Consider the following 20,235-nt stretch of genomic DNA (forward strand, 5'->3'; position numbering starts at 1 on the left):
TCACTATAATATTTGTGGCTAAATATGTCTAACACATCATACATTTAATTTCGGTGAATAAACAAAATTAAGTATCACACATTTATATCACAACGAATGGATTTCTAAAAATACTGTTATTCATTTCATTGTTTATTTTTTGTTCATAATTTTAAAAAAAAATGGGTTGCATTTTACAAAAGAACTTAGTACAAAGTCGTAACTGTTTTCAGTTATACAAAATTCCCTTAACGATCAAAATTGATACAATTTTCGATTAATACCTTGGTTGCGTTTTACAAAAGAACTTACTACAAAGTCGTAACTATTTTCAGTCACATAAAATATCCCTTAACGATCAAAATTGATACAATTTTCGATTAATACCTGTCTCTTTGGTTTAATTTTTAAACATTCTGAGTTGTTTTTATTTTGCATCGATCGTCATTGTACAGAACATGTATAATTGAAAATTAAGTGACATAATATTGATATACATAGATTTTTTTTAAAAAGACAAAATACGCCAACATTATAAATACATGTACTAGTATTATCACATTACCTGATGCTTGAGGCAGTGCCAAAGTACCTGCATTTTGTGCATTTCCAATTTCAAACCTCTCGTATGAATAATCTTTACTAAAAGGAGTTTATCACCATTTTTGTTTTAGTATATCGTACCTATCAAGTGATATTGACCTTATTAAAGTATTTTGTATACATGGGCATTTTCTCTCTTGTTTCCCATCTAATATTTCTAATTTCTACTTACTTAAATGCTTAAATGAAATCAAAGAGAAGAAACTTATTATAATAGTAATTTTCGAATTGTTTCGTTTAAAATTTTTCATAATGTCAATTAGGGGAAATAAGAAATACCCAAAAAATATTTTTTAACATGCAGATGGAAAATTGTATTTCCCCACAGAAACATGATTTAAGCTGTCTACATTTCTCACCAAAAATAAATGTCCTCACATGGTTAATTAACAAAAGGCCTAAAGAATTTATAAACCCGGCAGGAAAAAAAAAAGACTTACTCGAATCACATTTCTGTATGAAAAACATTTTAACTTATATTAATATTTTGAAGGTTACTATATCTTATATCAAATATCAAATATCAATTTTTCTTCATAAAATTTTCAAGGTCGCATTTCTCACATGAGATACTGCAGTACGCTGTTTAAAAAAATGGCCATATACTCACTAACAATTGTCTAGCATAGAAAATAGCAGTAAATGGCTTTTACGCAGTTGCCCCTAAAACATGTGGAAAAAATGCTTCCGGCACTGACAAAATAATTCAGAACTTTGTGATATAATAATAGCAACATTAAAACGAATTCAATAGAAAATTATTCATATCAGCAGTAACTTACCATTTAATTCAACAAAACAACATGACGAGTATTTGAAAATTAGTCAACACAGAGGAGAATATATCAAATTACCAAATAACAAACTCATTTACAATGCATTTGTCAAACAAAAGTATTTCCCCCTATGATTATCTTTATACGGGTACTAGTTACCGTATTATGTGGAATTGATGAATAACTCTGAGTAATTTCGACAACTTGCCAAATACAATGAGACATTTAGAAATAAATGATATAATAATTAGTCAGCTGTTATCGGGAAAAAGATATATCAATCCCCATCCATTGTATTTCTAAAATATTAAAACCAAGTACATATCAATTTATAACGTGCGTCACACTAGCAATGGATATCATATTTTGGAGTTTCTGTTCCTTTGTGTGTTTCGGGGTTTTTTTGGTTTTTTTTTTTTGGTTTTTTTTGGGGGGTTGGGGGTTGGGGGTGGGGGTGGGGGTTGTATTTTGTTGTAGACTTTCCTAGTCTAGTATAAGAGTACTAATGACAAATTTAGTTAACTTATGATGCTAAATTAGATAACGAAAAAAATTCACGTTTTTTAACAAGGTATTCTAGATGCCAAGTATGAATTTTAGATGTCAGATCATATATGATCAACAAATGACGTAGTAAAATCGAAATACAGTTCCATACTTTAATGTGCATGGAAATATAAATGCTCTGGAATATAAATTCAACAAAATTATTCAAAGTTCAGTTACCCAGAAACTGATGGGTGGACAAGCAATATGATAGCAAGAAGTAGATTGACAAGAAAAGGAACGCTTAGAACAGAAAATAAACCGAAACGTTCGTATAAAACACTTTTCAAATAAACTGTTTGCAAAATCAATAATACTGCAGATGACAATTTTGTTTAAGATTATTTTTTATCTATGAATATATGAAAAGAGCCCCGGATTTCGTTAAGAACATTTTTGTCAGCGTTATTTAACAACTAATGAAAACAAAGGCTGTGTCTGTTGAAAACTTTAAACCGTTTCTCATTTTGCTCAAGATCAATACAAAACGTGAATGCAAAGAGGAAAAAAACAAATCATCATAGCACTGAAAGCTGTTTTCAATAATTCATGCTTTCGCTCCTAGGTGTCAATTCAATAATGACATCCACTAATTACATTTGTGGTAAGTATATATATTTCAAAAGACTTTTTAAAGTAATCGTCTAGTAATCCAGTAATTAGACAGTTGAAACAAAGTGCTTTTGTTGTTTGTCCTTATTGGTTGCTATGGACGCTGCTGTCTGCCTTTTGGTTTGGTCTTGGTATCTTCCTCTTCTTTATCCGATTTGTGACAAAAGCATCTCCACACCACGCACACGAGGATTCCAAAGACCAGAAACGAGGCGAATCCCGTGGACAGCCCAATGATCATATCGGTGGAAGCCCTCATCCTGTAAAAGTAGACGATAGTCTCGCTCTCAATATCAAATGCCGGACCAGTCTCAATATTCTCATTCTAACTAAACGTCAAATTAATGACATAAACTATATTTAAGGTTATGACCTCATCTTAAACTAGTCGACGGTAGCCTTGTTCTTAACAACGAATATCAGCCGAGCAGTTAATAACAGTTAAAAATATTAAGGGTTATAATACTCATTATGTAACAGCAGACGATAGCCTTCTTCTCAGTAGTAAACCAGTTTAAATCTAACCAAGCAATAAAATGCCGTTGAAAAAAAAAATCTACGGTTTTGACCCTCGTCTTGTAATAGCAGACGATAACCTCGTTCTCAATAACAAACGTCACGCGTCTCATTCTAACAAACCAGTGTAAAACAATTTAAACGGTTGTGACCCTCATCCGGTCAATGCAGACGATAGCACTCGCAACTGTTCGAGTCTTTCTGGCAGAGTTAGGGATTACTTGTGGAATGTATTAATATCACCGGGTATTAAAATTAAATACGAATCATATAGTCGCTTTCTGTCAAATTAACTAAAGAACAAACTTGAATGTATCTTTTGAGATTTAATAATAAAGCCAAAAATTTAGCAGAACATAAACCGGTATTTTCATCACGGTTTAGTAAAAGGTCTCTGACGCCTCTGTAATACATTTGAGCTGATTTTACGAGCTTTGCCGGAAATTAAGGTCCGGGAAGTTATGATTGCAGATGAATAGCCTCGTTCTAAATCATGACTCATTCTTATAAGTCATGCTTTTATTAATTTCAAACAGTTGAAAATTTAAAACAAAATTAAGAAGGCTTGGTGGTCAAGAAATTATAGCAAAAATTTGAGAGAGAAAAGTGGTAATTTCTGTTCCAAAAATAATTTGACACCTGAGGTCATTGACAGCCATTAGTCTACTGAAGTCATTTTATTAACAAAAGAGATTTATTGAAGAAAAAATCATCCTTGGCACTAACAAACGATAGTTCTATAGACATATCTTGGCACTGTCATGGATTGCGTGTAGAGGTTCAAGAGAGATCAAGAATCTTATCTCTTCTTGTTACATTTGTTTCTTAATTAATAATTAAGAGGATCAGGGACTTACAGTGCTGCGCAAACCCAGATTTGTATTTTTGCAGAATTTGTATACATTGATTTGATTATGTAAGCAAAAAGCGGCTGTGGAATAGATGGTTAGTTCTGTATCAGATCTGAAATGGAGGCGTTTTGGTCACGAACTCGTATGTCCATATGGAGGCTTCACGCTCAACAAATCACCCATCAGGTCCCGGGCCCATAAAACCTAGACGAGCTCACTTTTGATCTCAGTCTTACTTTTCCACTAATAGCGAGCGCAGCTCGCCGGCGCGCAGCGCCGGCGCGAAGCGAGCTCTACCGGCAAGGCGTGTGTGAATAGAAAATTCGGACTAGTTGCACATTCATTCAACGGATTTTTTTGGCGTCAGTAAATCGGACCAGTAATGCATCGTTTTAATCGTCCCAGTAGTTCCCTGTAATCATGGCAATTTTTATCACTTCACACTCTCACGAGAATCAGCAAGACAAATTTAGACAGTAAAAACAATAACGATGTAAGCGACATACAGTCAATGTTACCTCTAAAGTTCACCTCAGTACACTTTCAATCAAAAATAATCGTGTGACGTCACAAACGTTTACACATTGATCCGATATATTTTTTCGGAGTCAGTAAATTTTGACCCACAATTCATAGTACCAATGGTTTCCAACCTCACGTTCCAACATCACGTTCTCCCGAGAATCAAAGTAAAACCTTTGAAAAGCTAATAAGATGTGTAATTTTAAGAACATCATGCTTTTTAGGTAAATAAAACAGTATACTTCGCATACTTTTATTTCTCAAGGGAATTTTAAAGAGTAAGACGACACTTAACCAACGTCAGCTTTGACGTCACAATAAGCACTGATAAGGGGAAATTACTCTAATTGAAGTTATTGTAAATCTGCTGAAATGACCAAAATCCTCTCAAAATCTTGCAAAGGCTAAGATAAAGAACAGCTGACGAATAAGGACATTTCTTCAGATACAGGAAACAGTTGTAAATTGCACTTATTTGGATGAATGCTCACAAATATTTTATTCACTATAATTACGGTAATTTCCTGAAACGTAACGTTATACGTAGCAGCGCCTTTTTTAAAGGGGTGGGTGGGTGGATGGCAGCCTCGTCCAAAAAATCTTTGCAAGCAAAAAGAAAAATAAATCATGAAAATTCTAATCTTTCAGCTCTTTAGCAGTTCAATGGTTTCTTTATTTTCACTTCCATTTATTACATGAGGGGGGGGGGGGGGGGACAACACCATGTTCTTTTAACATGATAAGCAAATATTTTTAAGCGTAAACTAAAAATAAAATTAAACATTAATTATTTTTTTTTAAGTGGAGGGGCAAATCCATGGTAAGTCGATTTTCTATGTATAAATTGACAAAAATGAAAAAAATTTTAGCATGGGGGGAGCTCTATGATGAGTCAAGTTTTATATGTAAGTTTAAGAAAAAATGTCTACTGCAAAAAAAAGGGGGAAATCAATCAATCAATCATAATTACAATCACTTTAAAAGAGGAGATGCAGTGCAATGAATATTTATATATTAAAATCTTTATTATTTAACAACATTGTATCTGAGATTAAACTATTGTTCTACATATAAATAAATAAATTATAACAAATCTTATAAACTATGAATAATGAAAATTTACTGAAAAATAGGTATGCTTTATTTTTTGGCATTCAAATTTCACGTTGTTAATTCTATTTTATTAATTTATTATAATTCATTGTTTGATCACATGCTGTGCTCGCCCCAACGGTCGCACCGTAAAACATATTAGTATATGTTCTGATCTAGCCTAATATTTTTGATGTGATTTCAACCATAAGCTATGTGTCATCTGGTCCGGGAGATTTTAAAGGTCAAATATTGAAGATCTCAGCCCGTTTACATGACGTTTCAAATTGAGTTAACTGTGATTTTTTACATAACCTATATGCCATTTACTTCAAAGGGTTCAGTGGTCGTTGCAATCTTTAAACTGTATTGATCTCCTTTAAAGGAATATAGACAAGAAAAATATAGACAAGAGAATAGCTGTCAACGTGACAGCAAACCGGGTTTTCTTTTGTATGAACAGTATTCATCATCAATTTGTCAACCCTGAACTGATGAAACCTACCTATCACGATCAATAGAGTTATCCGTACAATACGGATACCCTATACAGGCACGTAGCATCAGGGGGGGCCAGCCCCCCCCCCCCCCCCCCACTTTTTCTCGCAGCAACAAATTTTTTAAAATTTACATATAAAAAATGAATTATAATGGAGTTGCCCCCCCCCCCCCACTTTTTTGGAAGTTAGTAAAAAATTGAAGGTTATAAACCCCCCCCCCCCCCCCCCCCCCCCCACGGATTAGAAATTTCATGATTTAGAGGGAAAAAAATTTTGGTAGGGAAAATTTTTTTTTTTCAAGTATAGTTGAGTCTACCCCCCCCCCCCCCCCCCCCCCCCCCCCCCCCCACGGATTAGGATTTTGAAGATTTTTGGAAACTTTAAATTTTTATTTTTATTGTTTTTTTTTTTTGCTTGTCAAGATTTTTTGGATGGGTCTGGCCCCCCACTTTCAAAAACGATGCTACGTGCCTGCTATATGCAATACTTTGCCAAAAAATGACTAAGTTCAACAGCTGGTGTTTGTTTTTACCAAATTAAATCGTCATAAATCAAAACCCAAGCAATATGCACACCTCTGATATATGCCCAATTGATCTCCTCTAAAGAACAACTTCCTATTTTGAAAACTGTAGGAGGAGTTTGTCCGTACAATAGGGGGACCCTATATGCAATATTTTGCCAAAAATATGACTAAATTTAACAGCTGGTATTTTTTTTCATAAATAATCAAAAATCGAAAGTCTAGCAATATGCACATCTCTGATATATGGCCAATTAAAATGTAACAGAACAACGTTTAATCTTGAAAACTGTAGAAGACGTTTTTTGTACAAAAGGGGTACCCTATATATATGCATTTTTTTGCCAAAAATATGACTAAATTCAACAGCTGGTATTTTTTTTCATAAATTTTCTCGAAATCAAATCCCTAACAATATGCACACCTCTGATATATGTCCAATCGAATTGCTAAAGAACAACGTTCTGTCTTGAAAACTGTAGGAGGAGTTATCCGTACAATGAGGGTACCCTATATGCAATATTTTGCCAAAAAATGACTAAGTTCAACAGCTGGTATTTTATTCAAAAATCATCAGATATCAAAACCCTAGCAATATGCACACCTTTAATATATGTCCAATTGAAATGCTAAAGAACAGCTTTCTATCTTGAAAACTGTAGGAGGGGTTATCCGTACAAATGGGGTACCCTTTTACATGTAGTAGCGGCCTGCCCGCCCGCCCGCCAGCTATTTTTGCAATTTCAACAACCGGAATTTTTCCTTTTGAAAACCGGGTTAAAAAACTCACAAAATTTTAAAAAAAAAGTTAAATATATGGAATGTCTCTTTACTATATAATATTCTTTAGTTAAACAAACCATATCTTAAAATTTTAGGCAGATTTGATGGTTAGTTTGTTGACCATCCAGCTTCCATCGCATTTTTTATGTAAAATTTGAATATTTAACTTTATATACACAACTCTATTTAAAAATGGAATGTTTTGCTATGAAGAACATGTAGGGCTAGTACAATATAAAGATACCCAGCGATTCAATACCTTTGAATACAAAAAAAGATCAAATATTGAAGATCTCCGCCTGTTTATATGATGTTTTAAATTGAGTGAAATTATCTCGATAGGACAAAAAAATTATCGATAAATTAATTGATTTCCTGTTGGTTAGAGTATTTCTGTTTGGTTCAGCGAAATAAATCAAACAAAGGGTACTCTATGTCTTTCAAAAGTATTAAGCGCAAAATTAATAGTTTTTTAATTCCCCAAATCATGGTAGATAGTTTTAAAGGTCTTTTGCTGCACAGTTTGTTAGTTTACGATGCCGTTCGTCATTCTTGTTTATTCAAAAGTAGATTTTTTAAATAGTTAGTATTCGATAAATCGAGAGCGCTTATTGATTGTGGAGTTATAAGTACTTCAAGCCGAGTTTGTTAGCTCAACTTTCTGGGCTGATTCTTCATGGCTGTCGGCTTTATTTATCTATTTATTTATTTATTCATTCATAGACGGAAAGATGATTGAACCCGGGGCCATTAAAAAAACTAAACGAAACTCACTTTGAACTCAGATTCACTTATTTATTCAATTTGCTCAAAGATATACACGTATAGATCCGTAAAGTTGTCCAAACCCGCGGGGGCATACTAGTAACACCTTGGCTTGTTCACTCTGAACTCAGTAACTGTTTCACTTGTTCTCAATATAAATATATTTTTTAGGTGAGATCAAAATTCAAAGGGTGTATACATGTACTTCGAGTCCATCATTTTAGAATCATACAGTATTGACTGACTTTTTTTTTAACCACTTAAATTTTTACGACAGCATGGAATGGTTAGACTTATATAAAAACAATTTTCTTTGATACGTCGATTCAAAGAAAAATTATGAAATTCATTTCTTAGTAGAATTTTTTTTCGGGCGAACTACATAATTGATTAATAAGTTTTTGTCGGACAATTAGCCATTTGCTGGGACTAGCGATTAGCTATTAAGTGTGAGCAGACGCTTCCGGTGATGAGTCCCAACAAATGACCAGACAGAAAGAAACAGAAAAATATTTACTTATTGATTATACATGCATTTTGAAATAGATTTGACAATTTTTGCAATTATTGAAGTACTTTTACTCAGAGAGAGAGAGAGGGAGAGAGAGAGAGAGAGAGAGAGAGAGAGAGAGAGAGAGAAAATGTACTCTGCTAATGAAAATCATTATTTATCATTCTACATAATTAAAGAAATCGATTTGATTTATTGACGAAATTTGATTTAAATTTAATCTGTTTTCAAAGAGTTTAATCAAAACTTTACTATAATTAAATTCACATTATTAAAACAAAAACATACAGTACCTGGCTTATTTCAGTTAAATTCACGTTAGTATTGCAATTGTTCAGTTCTCAAAATCGTTTCCAATGATTTTTTTTTTTTTTTTGCGGAAAACCCAATTTTTTCGTTTGTTCCCGGAACAGTGATAGATCTAGACTTCTGGTCTGAACCAGACCGACGCAGCTAATAAGAGTCTGACGAGGGAAAACCTACGATCATAAATAAATGATTGGTATATATATTTTTCCTCGGCGAGTAGTTCCGAAAGACACCTCTTTCGTTCGTTGAACCCCTCGCTCTATATCCCTCTACCCGGCTATAGGCGAGAGGCAAAAGTGCTGATCTGCTCATGAATATGAGAAGAATCCTGCATTCTTTTGTTTTAACGACTATATTGCCTGATCGATTTTAAACAATGCATTTTGTCTTGCTCCAGTGGATCATGATAATTAGAACTTAATTTAAAATACATTTTATTGACTTTATGCGACAAAAGTGGGGTTTTTCTTATCAAAGAAATTTTTCGACCGATCAAAAGCGCCTATATCTCGTCAAACTAAGATTAAATATTAAATGAATTTATTAACATTCGTATTTTTAAAGTTGAAGTTAGAATTTTTTTCAGAACAAATGAAAAAAATTAGTTTACTGGTTTTTGTTGTTGTTTTGATTTTTTTATAATTAGTATAAATTTAAAGTTCATCTCTGCCTCATAACTGAGAATCAGTACTGCAACGAATCAAAGCGGCTTGAATTTTGTTTTATTATTCTTTTTTAATCTTATTTCATTTTAATTTTTTTTTTTTTTTTTTTTTTTTTTTTTTTTTTTTTACAAATTTGATTTCTATTCATTTTTTTAATTTTGTATTAAGGAATATAGATAGTTTCTAGCGTATCACTGCTTTTGAATTTGATAATTATCATATGTATGATAACTAAAGGTAAACAAAAAATCATGTTTTCTTTAATATGTAGGTATATTATATTTTAGTGTTTTCGCTTAGCTAAATGTATCTCAGTTAATTTTTAAAATTGGACTATTGGGCCCAATAAATGAAATAAAATTTTAAGAGCATTTTGTAAATACAGAGCTAATTTACAATTTAAAAAAAAGCCATGTTGTTAATGTTTTGCTACTGGTAAGAAAATATTTCATTAGAAATGAAAATATAATGTTCAGTTTGCCGCTAAATACCAAATAAGGCATTTTTTTTAAAATCACCATGCACACTGTCAATGAATTTGAGAAATAAAGATATCCAAGAATAAAAATAATCATTTTATAAAAAATTTCTGAGCAAGTTTTTTTTTTCTTTTTGCATGAAATAACATTTTTAAATTTCATATTACATTATCCAAGCGTCTAACAAGGGTCAAGAAAAAAAACGTGTACGTTTTAAACTCTGTTAAACTTTGACATTATTACCTTTTTCGAAATTTAGAAAACGGGTATCTGTCCCGCTTTTTTATTTGAAAAAATAATTTTGAATGAAATTTTTCACGCAACTTTAGATAAAAATCTCTTCTGAACGACCTAGAGAATAACAAACCCCCAGTTGTAAGATGGCATTTTGTTACAAGGTGGCATTATCTTTGTAAATATAGTTCAGCGCGAGTCATGGCGCATTGACACTATATGACTATAGTATACAATGTAGCATGCCGCCAACAATTAATGCTATCCCTGCGCGTTCTTCGCGCATCCCTCGCCACCTGCCGTGTAATCACTCAAGCGCGTCGAGTGGACCCCCAGCGAAGCAGGATGCACTTCCGTTGACATTTTCACATTCTATAGTCTGTATCTCAATGTCGGAATACATTAACTTCGAAGAGGGGGGTTTTGATACGATATTGTTTATAATAATTTCAGTTTGCAGAAATAAATCGGACATGTTGATGTAACAATATGCATTTTGACTAATTGATTGAATTTTTTTACGCTAATAGACAGCAGTCTTACAAATGGATGAAGAAAAAATACTACATTCTTTTTTGTAAAAAAAAAAAGAAGTAAAGACAACTAAACTTTTAAATAGAAAAGCGGAAAATCACAAAGAAAGTTTAGCTCAAATAAAACTAATGCTTGAAATATGAAAAAAAAAATCCGGATTTTGTCAATAATAAAAGACAGTCGTAATCTCTCTCTCTCTCTCTCTCTCTCTCTCTCTCTCTCTCTTAAGACTGCACAAAATCACGCATTGATTCAAAGTACATGTATAGCTCTTTTAACTATTTGCACGACACATTTGTAATGAATTCACTGCGTACAATGCATACCGGATTAATATTTACGTGACATCAAATTATGATATCTGTATGTGTGTTTTGACCTCTAATGCGTCTAACTAGCCCAATTATACACTTAACACAATGTATCATGCTTGCTTACATTTAGGTTATCCATGCATTGTAAGCTAGTCTGCAGGTCTGGTATTTTTTTTTTTTTTTGACTGTTTTTATTTTTGTTTTTTAATTCTTTTTTTGATTTGGTTATTTGTTGGTTTGTTTGTTGTTTATCTTCTTCCTAAATTATTATCTTGAATTATCCCTAAACCATTGTACACGATTTGATATGAATTTTACATGTATGGTATAAATACAATGTAGGTCAAAACGACGTCACGGTCGTGGACAATACTACCTGTGTCAATAAAACGTGAGGCTCAGTTTTTGACAAACATGATTCTGAAAATAAGCGGTGGTGGTGGGGGTGGGGGTAAAAAAAACTCCTTTGCTACGTTTTTTTATGTTCTATTCAAGATGAACCTTATGTATTTCTTATTTCACATAATATATGATAAAACAAGTACAACCCTCGGACCCACCCCTGGGGAAAAATCCCGGATCTGCGCATGACTTCTGACTTGTAGACGCCATATAGGTTTTATTTATCACTGCGCTATTCAGAAATGGCGCTTTCCTAATCTGCATATAAACTGCATAGATACTGGTATTTCCTAAACGTGCCTCTCTGTAAAACTGGTTTGAACCCGTTGCATATAGGAGAACGGAAACACCTTTTTCCCTTTTACATGTATATAGAGGGATTGTTAATTTGATATGTAAATATTGTCTTCGTAAGGGTGAAAAATAAAACGAATTTTTACAACGTCAACATATAACCTCACAATTAGAATATACATATATATTTAAACGATTTTTATATTTCTAAACAAATGTATCAGATAATTAAGTTAAAAGTGTACAGTATATTTCATGAATTCTGATGATTTCATACGTTGATCTATCTTATATAGCAACTGCCTAATGTCCCATTTATACAAGTCCAGTGGCGGATCCATGATTTGTCGAAAGGCCTTAGGGGGCCCGAAATTTACGGCCGGGCGTCTGGGGACCGCCTTAAGGCCCGGGTCAGTGGGACCCCGGACACTCCCAAGTTTTGGGGGGTTTTTTTTGGGGGGGGGGGAGACTTTTTTATGAAAGTATATTCTAGTTATACCCGACAAAATATTAGAACGATAAATAACAAAAAAAAAATGATTTGACATTCCTTTTCTATAGGTCTTGTTTATCACAAAAGGGGAACCGCCCCCTAAAAATTCGCCACTGACAATTGCAAATGATTTTTAAAGTTGATTTTTGTGTTTCTTTAAAAAAACAGAATTAGCACATTATAGTTATTTTGCATAAAGTTGACCGAATTAAGATTGGATCAATAACACCATGGTTTTTAACCTTCCGGTAGTATACTTTTATCATACAAATGAATAAATACATTTGCATGCATGTAACTTTATACATATTTCTTCCTCTTGCTGTGTACACGTTTGTTATACGGATATCGATCGTTTATGCACGCATGTAAACTGTTATAAATGTTTTTTATGAGCGCAATGATCTCTATTTTCATGCAATGAATCAATGCATGTTTGTGCATGTGTGGGTGGGGGTGGGTGGTCAGCTCATTCTCCCATCCCCTAATTAGTATATATCCGTTATCCGATCAGCGTTGTTTACGGATTTAAAGAATAAATGAGATAGCGTACTTTAAATTGTTTAGAACTACATGTATCTTATCAATGCCATGCATCATATCGGGATATTGTGTACATATACACTGTACACTGCGATATGATATAAGCATGTATCGTCGATTTCTTGGATTGCCGCGAGATCACGCAGAACAAAAACATGCATGTATAAACACGTGCGGTGGGTATTGAGAAGAGACGATATATTTTTCATTCAGTTTATTGCAAAAGCATCAATTTTAAAATTGATTTTCAGATCATTCCCATTGCGCAACAGTTTATTATGGAACGCGTTATAAGTTATTCATAGAGAATGTATTTATAAACGTTATAACATTTTGAACAGGGACGTGTATATAAGTTTCTGGTTATCATATAACTTTATTATCTTTGAAAGATGTTACGTTATATATATCAGTAATTTAATTCTGGTTGTAACGTGCTTTCTGATTGGCTAAAAAATTATTTTATATCGTATAAAGAATGCTGCCTACGTCATAGTAAGACTAACGTCAAAAACGTATCAATTACGCCTGACGTTAGGTTTGAATTTTGTACAATTTTACGCCATTTTAATGGTCAAATGACCGTTTTTATGTACAATGAAGAGTAAAAAAATTAAATTATAAGCAATGAATTCAATATTTGTTAGTTTTATACGATATAAAATGGTTTGAAACAGTTTACGCATTTTTATAAACCACTTTGCGTAAACTGCCCCAAACCATTCTATATCGTATAAAACAAATAAATATTGAATTCATTCCTTAAATATATATAGAATCAATTGGAGTATCTAAAGGATAACATCAACCAATCACCGTACACAGATTTTATATTTTTAGCTCAAATAATTGACAAATACATGTTTTCGATCCTATTTACAATAAACATAGGCGTCAGAACCGCCCTCACTCCCCCCCCCCCCCCCCCCCGACTTTTTTTTTTTTTTTTTTTTTAGCAAATTCAAACATAACCATTATCCTTTTTTCAGTAAAAAGAAATAGAATAGGATTATCCAACATAACAAACGAATATTTAACAATGAATACAACTCCAAAACTCTTTTTCACTATTAAGAAATATAACCCCCCAACCCCCCGAAAAAAAAATACAAACAAAAAAACAAAAAACACGTGTCGTATTGTGTTTGTTTAAAATCAAATCTCAGTTCATGATATTTTATAAATCATGAAGAATATAAATTTATGTAACCGTGTTTATAGATTTAGCGAAAACATTCGGGCGAATCAAGAGTACCGGTATATTTGATTTCAATGAAAAAGATTGATATGGTGAAGAATGAAAGTTATCAAAACTATGGTCTGGGTATGAAAATGTTATTTTCAATGTTTCATAAAAACAAAGCCATTTGTATCTCCAACACTTCCTGAATATTTACTAGAACTAACAAATGGTGAATTCATCAATAAATGAAAGAAAAATGTCCGACGAAACAAATGCCGATGCTTTGCATATTTTCTATCCTTCTGGCCTCAGTTTAATGACAAATAATTCAATAAATTGAGAAAAAAAACTTATTTAAAGGGTTGCCATAAATAATTCGTTCATGTTCAGGCATAGAAATACACAACTGGTATTATTTTTTATTGGTTAATAGCCAGGATGGTCCAACATGGAGGTCTGATATGTGCATCGTAGGCACGTGCATGTAGCTATATGTAGCCCCCCCCCCCCCCTGTCCGCCCATGCGCGGATCCAGAAAAAAATTCCAGTTCGAATTTGCTTGGAGGAGTCCAAGGCAAATTTTCGGGAATTTTACTACACAAATTTAAGAAATTTTAATTTTCCGGGGAGGGGGAGGTCCACCCCACACCACACCCGACCTTCTCCCACTAGATTCGCGCACCCCCCCCCCCCCCACTCACACACACACACAGACACAAACATACACATTTTCCCCCACAGCAAACATTATTCTTAATTTAACATATAGAAAATTTATAATTATGAAGGAGTTACCCGCTCATTTTTGTGGAGGCATAGAAAAATTCTAGTGAAAAATAACGAAATTAGCATTTTACGGTTTTTTTTTTAGTTATTACCCCCCCCCCCCCCCCCCCCCACGGATTAGAATTTTGAAGATTGGTGAATTGTTTTTGGGTTTCTCATTATAGGCTTGGTCATGATTTTGGATCGCCCCCCCCCCCCACCCCCACTTTCAAAACTGACAGAAAAAATAGAGTGGTGCAAGCATGCGATTCATTGTTGAGATACACGTGAAGTTCTATATTGTGTCTTCTAATCTTTGTTGAACTCAAATAACATAAACAGATTAATTCATAAAATTTATGTGATTTTTAAAAAGTAGTATTGTTAATCAAACATCTTATCGTTGTCATTTCCTGTTTATTCACTTAGACTGTCAAAACAGTCCATTGTGACATCGTTACTACTTATCCCATGCAGGTCGAATCCGGTCTTGGGTAGATATTGATATATACATAACCTAAATAAATCCACATACATGTACTTTTACTCATATATGTAGTATAAAATATCGTTGGAGTTTTAAAAATGAAAGTGGGAGAAGAACTGAACTTTAAATATCAAAATTATGTTTTGTTAAACATTGATTATTGAATTTATTTTTCGCAAAATCATTTAATTAAACATTTTTGACAAAGATATTTTTAGCAATTGTTACACCCACAACAACATGCAGTCCGCCTCTTTTATCTTTTCTTCAAAGGTGCCAGAAATAGACTATAAGGCGGGAATCGATGCGAGAGCATTCATTCACCGATGTTTTCCGAGAAGTCCCGATCTACGGCAGGAGTACCTGAGCAAATTTTTGTACAAAAATCATACGAATCACTGCTACCCACTTTATCGAGACTGAAATGAACACAATCAAGTAAGATATCGACTTTAAATAACTTAAAACCATTAATTTTTCCATCTCTTTCTCGGCCCGAATGCAGTGTGACGTCACGAGAAGATCATCAACAAAGTTGAGAATTTAGCGAGAGAGACTTGACTTTCAGACTATCGTTTACGAAATTGTGACCTTGATGGTCAGCCCCGACCAGTCCCGATGATAGACTAAGGATCAAACTACTCATCTGGGCAGTATTATTTAGAAGCTGTTGACAAAACAATAGCAACTAGCCCGGGAATGATACACAATATTGGCTGAGGACCGCCATCTTGGACTTCTAACTCTACGAGTAGAGATTCCAACCCGAACAAAATATATCGACGGTAGGCTCAATATAACGCCAATTATGCCCCAGTCACCCAGATGGGGGTTCCATCAATGCATATGGGGCCTAACTTTGAATGCAATCGATGATATTTTAATGAAAACAATGTTTTAATTGCACTGTGTTAGATCCCAAAATGGCCTCCTGACGAGTCGTCCTTGGTATCGTTCTGCTGACACATTGCAGTGTCCGCATCATGTCGCCGTGCCCGGGGTGATCAGTTAGTGTGGCCATCTTGGGACATCCAGTGACCGATTCATGCACCTAAAATGGATGTTTGAGTAGGTTTTGACAAGTATTTTTTCATTTGATTCAGGGCCATGTTTTTTTTTAAGAAAACGTAATTATTGCATGGTACCTAGGTATTCTTATAAGTAGGGTCATTTAGTATGGCGACTATATAAGTGACTTGTTTCTATGTGCTATGTGCTGACATGCCTTCACATTCAATAGAGCTCTCTTTCTCGTAGAAAAGTTGCTGCATGCCTAAGTGATGTATTTTTTTAAAATGTTGATTAATCAGGATTTCCTTTGATTAGAACTTTGGTAAAAAAAATGTTTATCTTAATTTGTGCAAGCCATGGCTGACATGCTGTTTACAAGTGATTTTAGTTACAAATGATATGATTTAATGGCTGCAATTTTTTTTGTTTGTGATGGGAGTCAGACAAAAGTTATGCCACATGTGCAAGAATGTTATCCTCTATTGTCATATGATCTATATCTATAGATTCTCGACAGCAACCCCCCACCCTTTCCCTTTGCAATTCAACAAAGAATTCATGAATATGATTGATTTGAATGTCAGATTGTGGAACTACGGATTGAACGAAGGACCAAGCACCTGTTATGCAGTGATGAAGAGACCCCCTCATATAATTCCTGGTCCAACGATAATATTTCCCTCTTCCATTACACAATTATTTTGGAGTTAGAGAGATTATTTAAGTACACTTTCCACAAAATTATTTAATTTTTTGTTTGTTTGTTAAAGCCAGTATGGAACTATTGTCCAGGGTTGATATTTTATGGTGGCAGCCCCAGTTTTTTAATAGAGAAAACTTTTAGTCTTTGTCGTTAGGTATTTGGGTAATTCACACATATTTTACTGAAGTCAATGTCAGATTGCATTCAAAGGACGTTGCATTTTATTTTTTTTTTGTGTAGAACTTTTTAGTGGGCCTGGATTCTTGAAGGTTTTCGGTGGAGTTTCTGCAACAAATACCACCGTGCAATAGCTAGGTTTTTTGGGGGGGATAGAGATCTTGTCAATATAAATTTAGTTTATACAGAAAAGAGTAGGAGGGTGGGACGAGTGGATAATGAATATTAATATGAATACCAATTAGAAAGGAATGGTTCAGGACTAATAGTTAGTCGAGCTGAGGTATGAATTTTACTGACTATAGGTCTATCGATCATCTCATTTGCTATATAAATAAGTAAATCATGACAAACAGCTTTGATTTTTTGAATGATTTAGAAAAGAATCTTTTACAGTTGTAAAGAGATAGGAGAAAACTTGATGGACTGGACTGGTATTTGAACCCTGGTCCCCTGAATCTCTGGTCAAGTGGTCCACCAGATGAGCTATCTGTTCAATACCTGTCAGATGGGGGGGGGGGGGGGTTGAGAGGCTAAGTGTGGGGGGTGGGGGGGAGGGCAGTTGGGGGTAGGGGAAATTACATCGTTCTTTGGTGTAGTAATTGTACATCATGAATATCTTATTAAATGTATAACTAAGATTTGTGATCCAAGAGTAGATTTTCAAGTTGGTAAACAGCTTGTACCGGTAAATTGGAAAAACTGTGTGGTAAATATTGATAATACAGAAAACATATATTTAATTTGATAAAAACTGAAAATCAAAAGGTCATAATTGTGCTCTTTATTCTTTGTAATTAAAACATCTCAAATGAATCATAGTGTTGCTGCTTATTGGAAATATTTCATTTTATAATGTGTCTCGCAGTTTACCATATTAAGGAAAGTACTGGTAAGGTTAATGCGTACAAGAAGAAAATCATGTGATAATAGATGAACAAAAGAACAAAAGTTTAATTCAGATTCATTTCTGAATTTAAAAAAAAAAAAAATTGAGAAAAAAAATCCCATTTTTAGCGGAAAATGTTTGCATTACAATGTGAGAAATGGTACAATCGAAAGAGCAATATTTTTTTCATTATCATGAACAAAAGTTAAAATTAGGTTGGCTTTTACCAGAGGGTATGGGGGGGATCATAGGGATGACCTCTTTTTGTCTGTTTGATGCATGAGTTTTCAATTTTGTATCCCAAAGAAATTTGAAAGCACAGAGCGTCCCTTTAAACCCCCAACCCCCCTCTTCGATCTGTCCATGAAAATAAACTTGACCTGTATATATTATTGGTTCTCGCAGAAGGATTTGTTGTTCTTATTTCCAGTGAGTACAGTATTGCTTTATCATGAAGAGACACTGAGAGAAAATAATTAACAGTTATGTGACTTTTATTGGGATTCTTCTGTATAAAGTATCTTTAGTGTATTCAAAATATATTAAAATTTCCAATACATGTCTCGATAGCGAAGGGGAAATTTTTATTCGATAGGTACTAATTTTCTAGTTGACATTTTGCAAGTACATTTGATCTTTTATTGAATGGTCGCATGTTAAGGTGCAAGTGTGAGTGGATTGTCATCGTTTTTCTCTGTTTTGTAGGTTGAGTCGTAATGGAAAGCAATGTGAACCTACAGAGTCTTGATCCACGGAAACAAGAGTTGCTCGAGGCTCGCTTCTTAGGCAGCAGGGTAGGTAACTCAGTGTGTTGTCGGAGAAATCCGCACGTCATAGGAATTCTCTGTGTTGCCAGAGAATTCTTTGTGTTGTGTGTTATAAAAAAAAAAAAGCCTGTCCATTTGGAGGCAAGTTCCATACAGGAGTTGCATTAACAGGGATCATGCATGCCAAGGAGATCCTTTCATTGGCAATTTTGCATAAAAACATTAAACAAATCTGCCAAATTTTTTGTGAAAATGGAGATTTGGTCACGTATGTTTTTACACTGATCTATAATGTGTATATAAATAACTACGAAAATGGTCGAATTTCCCAGGACTGTGGAAAATATCTGTAATTTCCAGGAATATCTGTGATGTCGTGTGAAATATTAGAAAATAAGTAACATATTACTAGTACGTAATTTTGAAGAATTTTTGGGGGGGAGGGAGGCATAAAGGTTGTGATATCTTTATTAAAAATCTTTCGCTATAATGTAAGATAATTTATTTGCCATTTGCTCATAGGTCTTTATTTGTAAAATTAGTTAACAATCCCCTTTTATGAATTAATGAAGACAAAAAGTCATTATGTTTATGTCATCTTTTATTTTTCTCTTGACTTTTGAGTTCCTTTTTAGTACAGGTAATGCTATTGACGCGATATATTGTGTGTCATCTGTAAATGTAACCAATTCAATTCAGACCAGGGACATTTGACCCCTATTAAAGTTTGCAACTGTTTAATAGTACTTATATTATATAAACATGGAATTTGTTTTTGGGCAACTGTAAATCTGTGATTATGTTAGTCCCCTTGGGGCAAATATATTGCCCTCTGATTCCCGCTGGGCAATACTTTGGCCCTCAAAGACTAACATAGTAAATATTGCCCTCAACCCTATTTAATATTTTAATGACATTTTACACCCTTTGACATTAGTGAGAACCTTTATAGAAATCAAATTATGAGGACATGATTACTCCAATATCACACTCACAGGCAGAAAAAAAAAAAAAAACCCATACCTATAGACCCTTGATTTTATTAGAATGTCGCAGGAAACCAAGAATATACTTTTATTTGGCCTTGGCTGGACTTGAGATGAATATTTCACTAAACATTAGCACGTAACATTAGTTGTTCTATTTGACACCTCTCTGCCCGACTGTCAATCATCAAATCACCATCGTAATTTAGCACCCAATGCGAGTAGATCAGTAAAATCACACCTCGTATTTCAAAAAGGGCAACACAGGTTAACAGTAGTGGTACCATGCTTGGTTAAAAAGTCCATGAGGCTCTCTACCAAATTATGAAATTTGTAGCCCTGGGTTAGGGGGTTCCGGTCCTAGGGTGGGGCAAATATGGCCGTGTAGTGAAAATGTACTAATTAAAATCTTTAAAAATCT

At 33.9% G+C, this 20,235-nt stretch overlaps 1 protein-coding gene across 5 annotated transcripts in view; it reads left to right on the forward strand.

Moving 5' to 3' along the window:
* Positions 1–15,565: 15,565 nt before the first annotated feature.
* LOC105333033 (serine/threonine-protein kinase tousled-like 1) overlaps positions 15,566–20,235 on the forward strand; it is a 28,813-nt gene continuing 24,143 nt past the window's right edge. The window contains exons 1-2 of one of the 5 annotated variants that reach the window (XM_066072699.1): positions 15,566–15,719; positions 18,767–18,855. In XM_066072699.1, coding sequence (XP_065928771.1) covers positions 18,778–18,855 — 78 coding nt within the window. In that variant the 5' untranslated portion in view covers positions 15,566–15,719; positions 18,767–18,777. Of the gene's footprint in view, positions 15,720–15,757; positions 16,067–16,174; positions 16,350–18,766; positions 18,856–20,235 lie in introns of those variants that run through there. The other 4 variants (XM_066072701.1, XM_066072702.1, XM_066072698.1 and 1 more) reach the window with 4 other exon arrangements.

Source organism: Magallana gigas, chromosome 10 (assembly GCF_963853765.1).
Source record: "Magallana gigas chromosome 10, xbMagGiga1.1, whole genome shotgun sequence".
Lineage (NCBI taxonomy): Eukaryota > Metazoa > Mollusca > Bivalvia > Ostreida > Ostreidae > Magallana > Magallana gigas.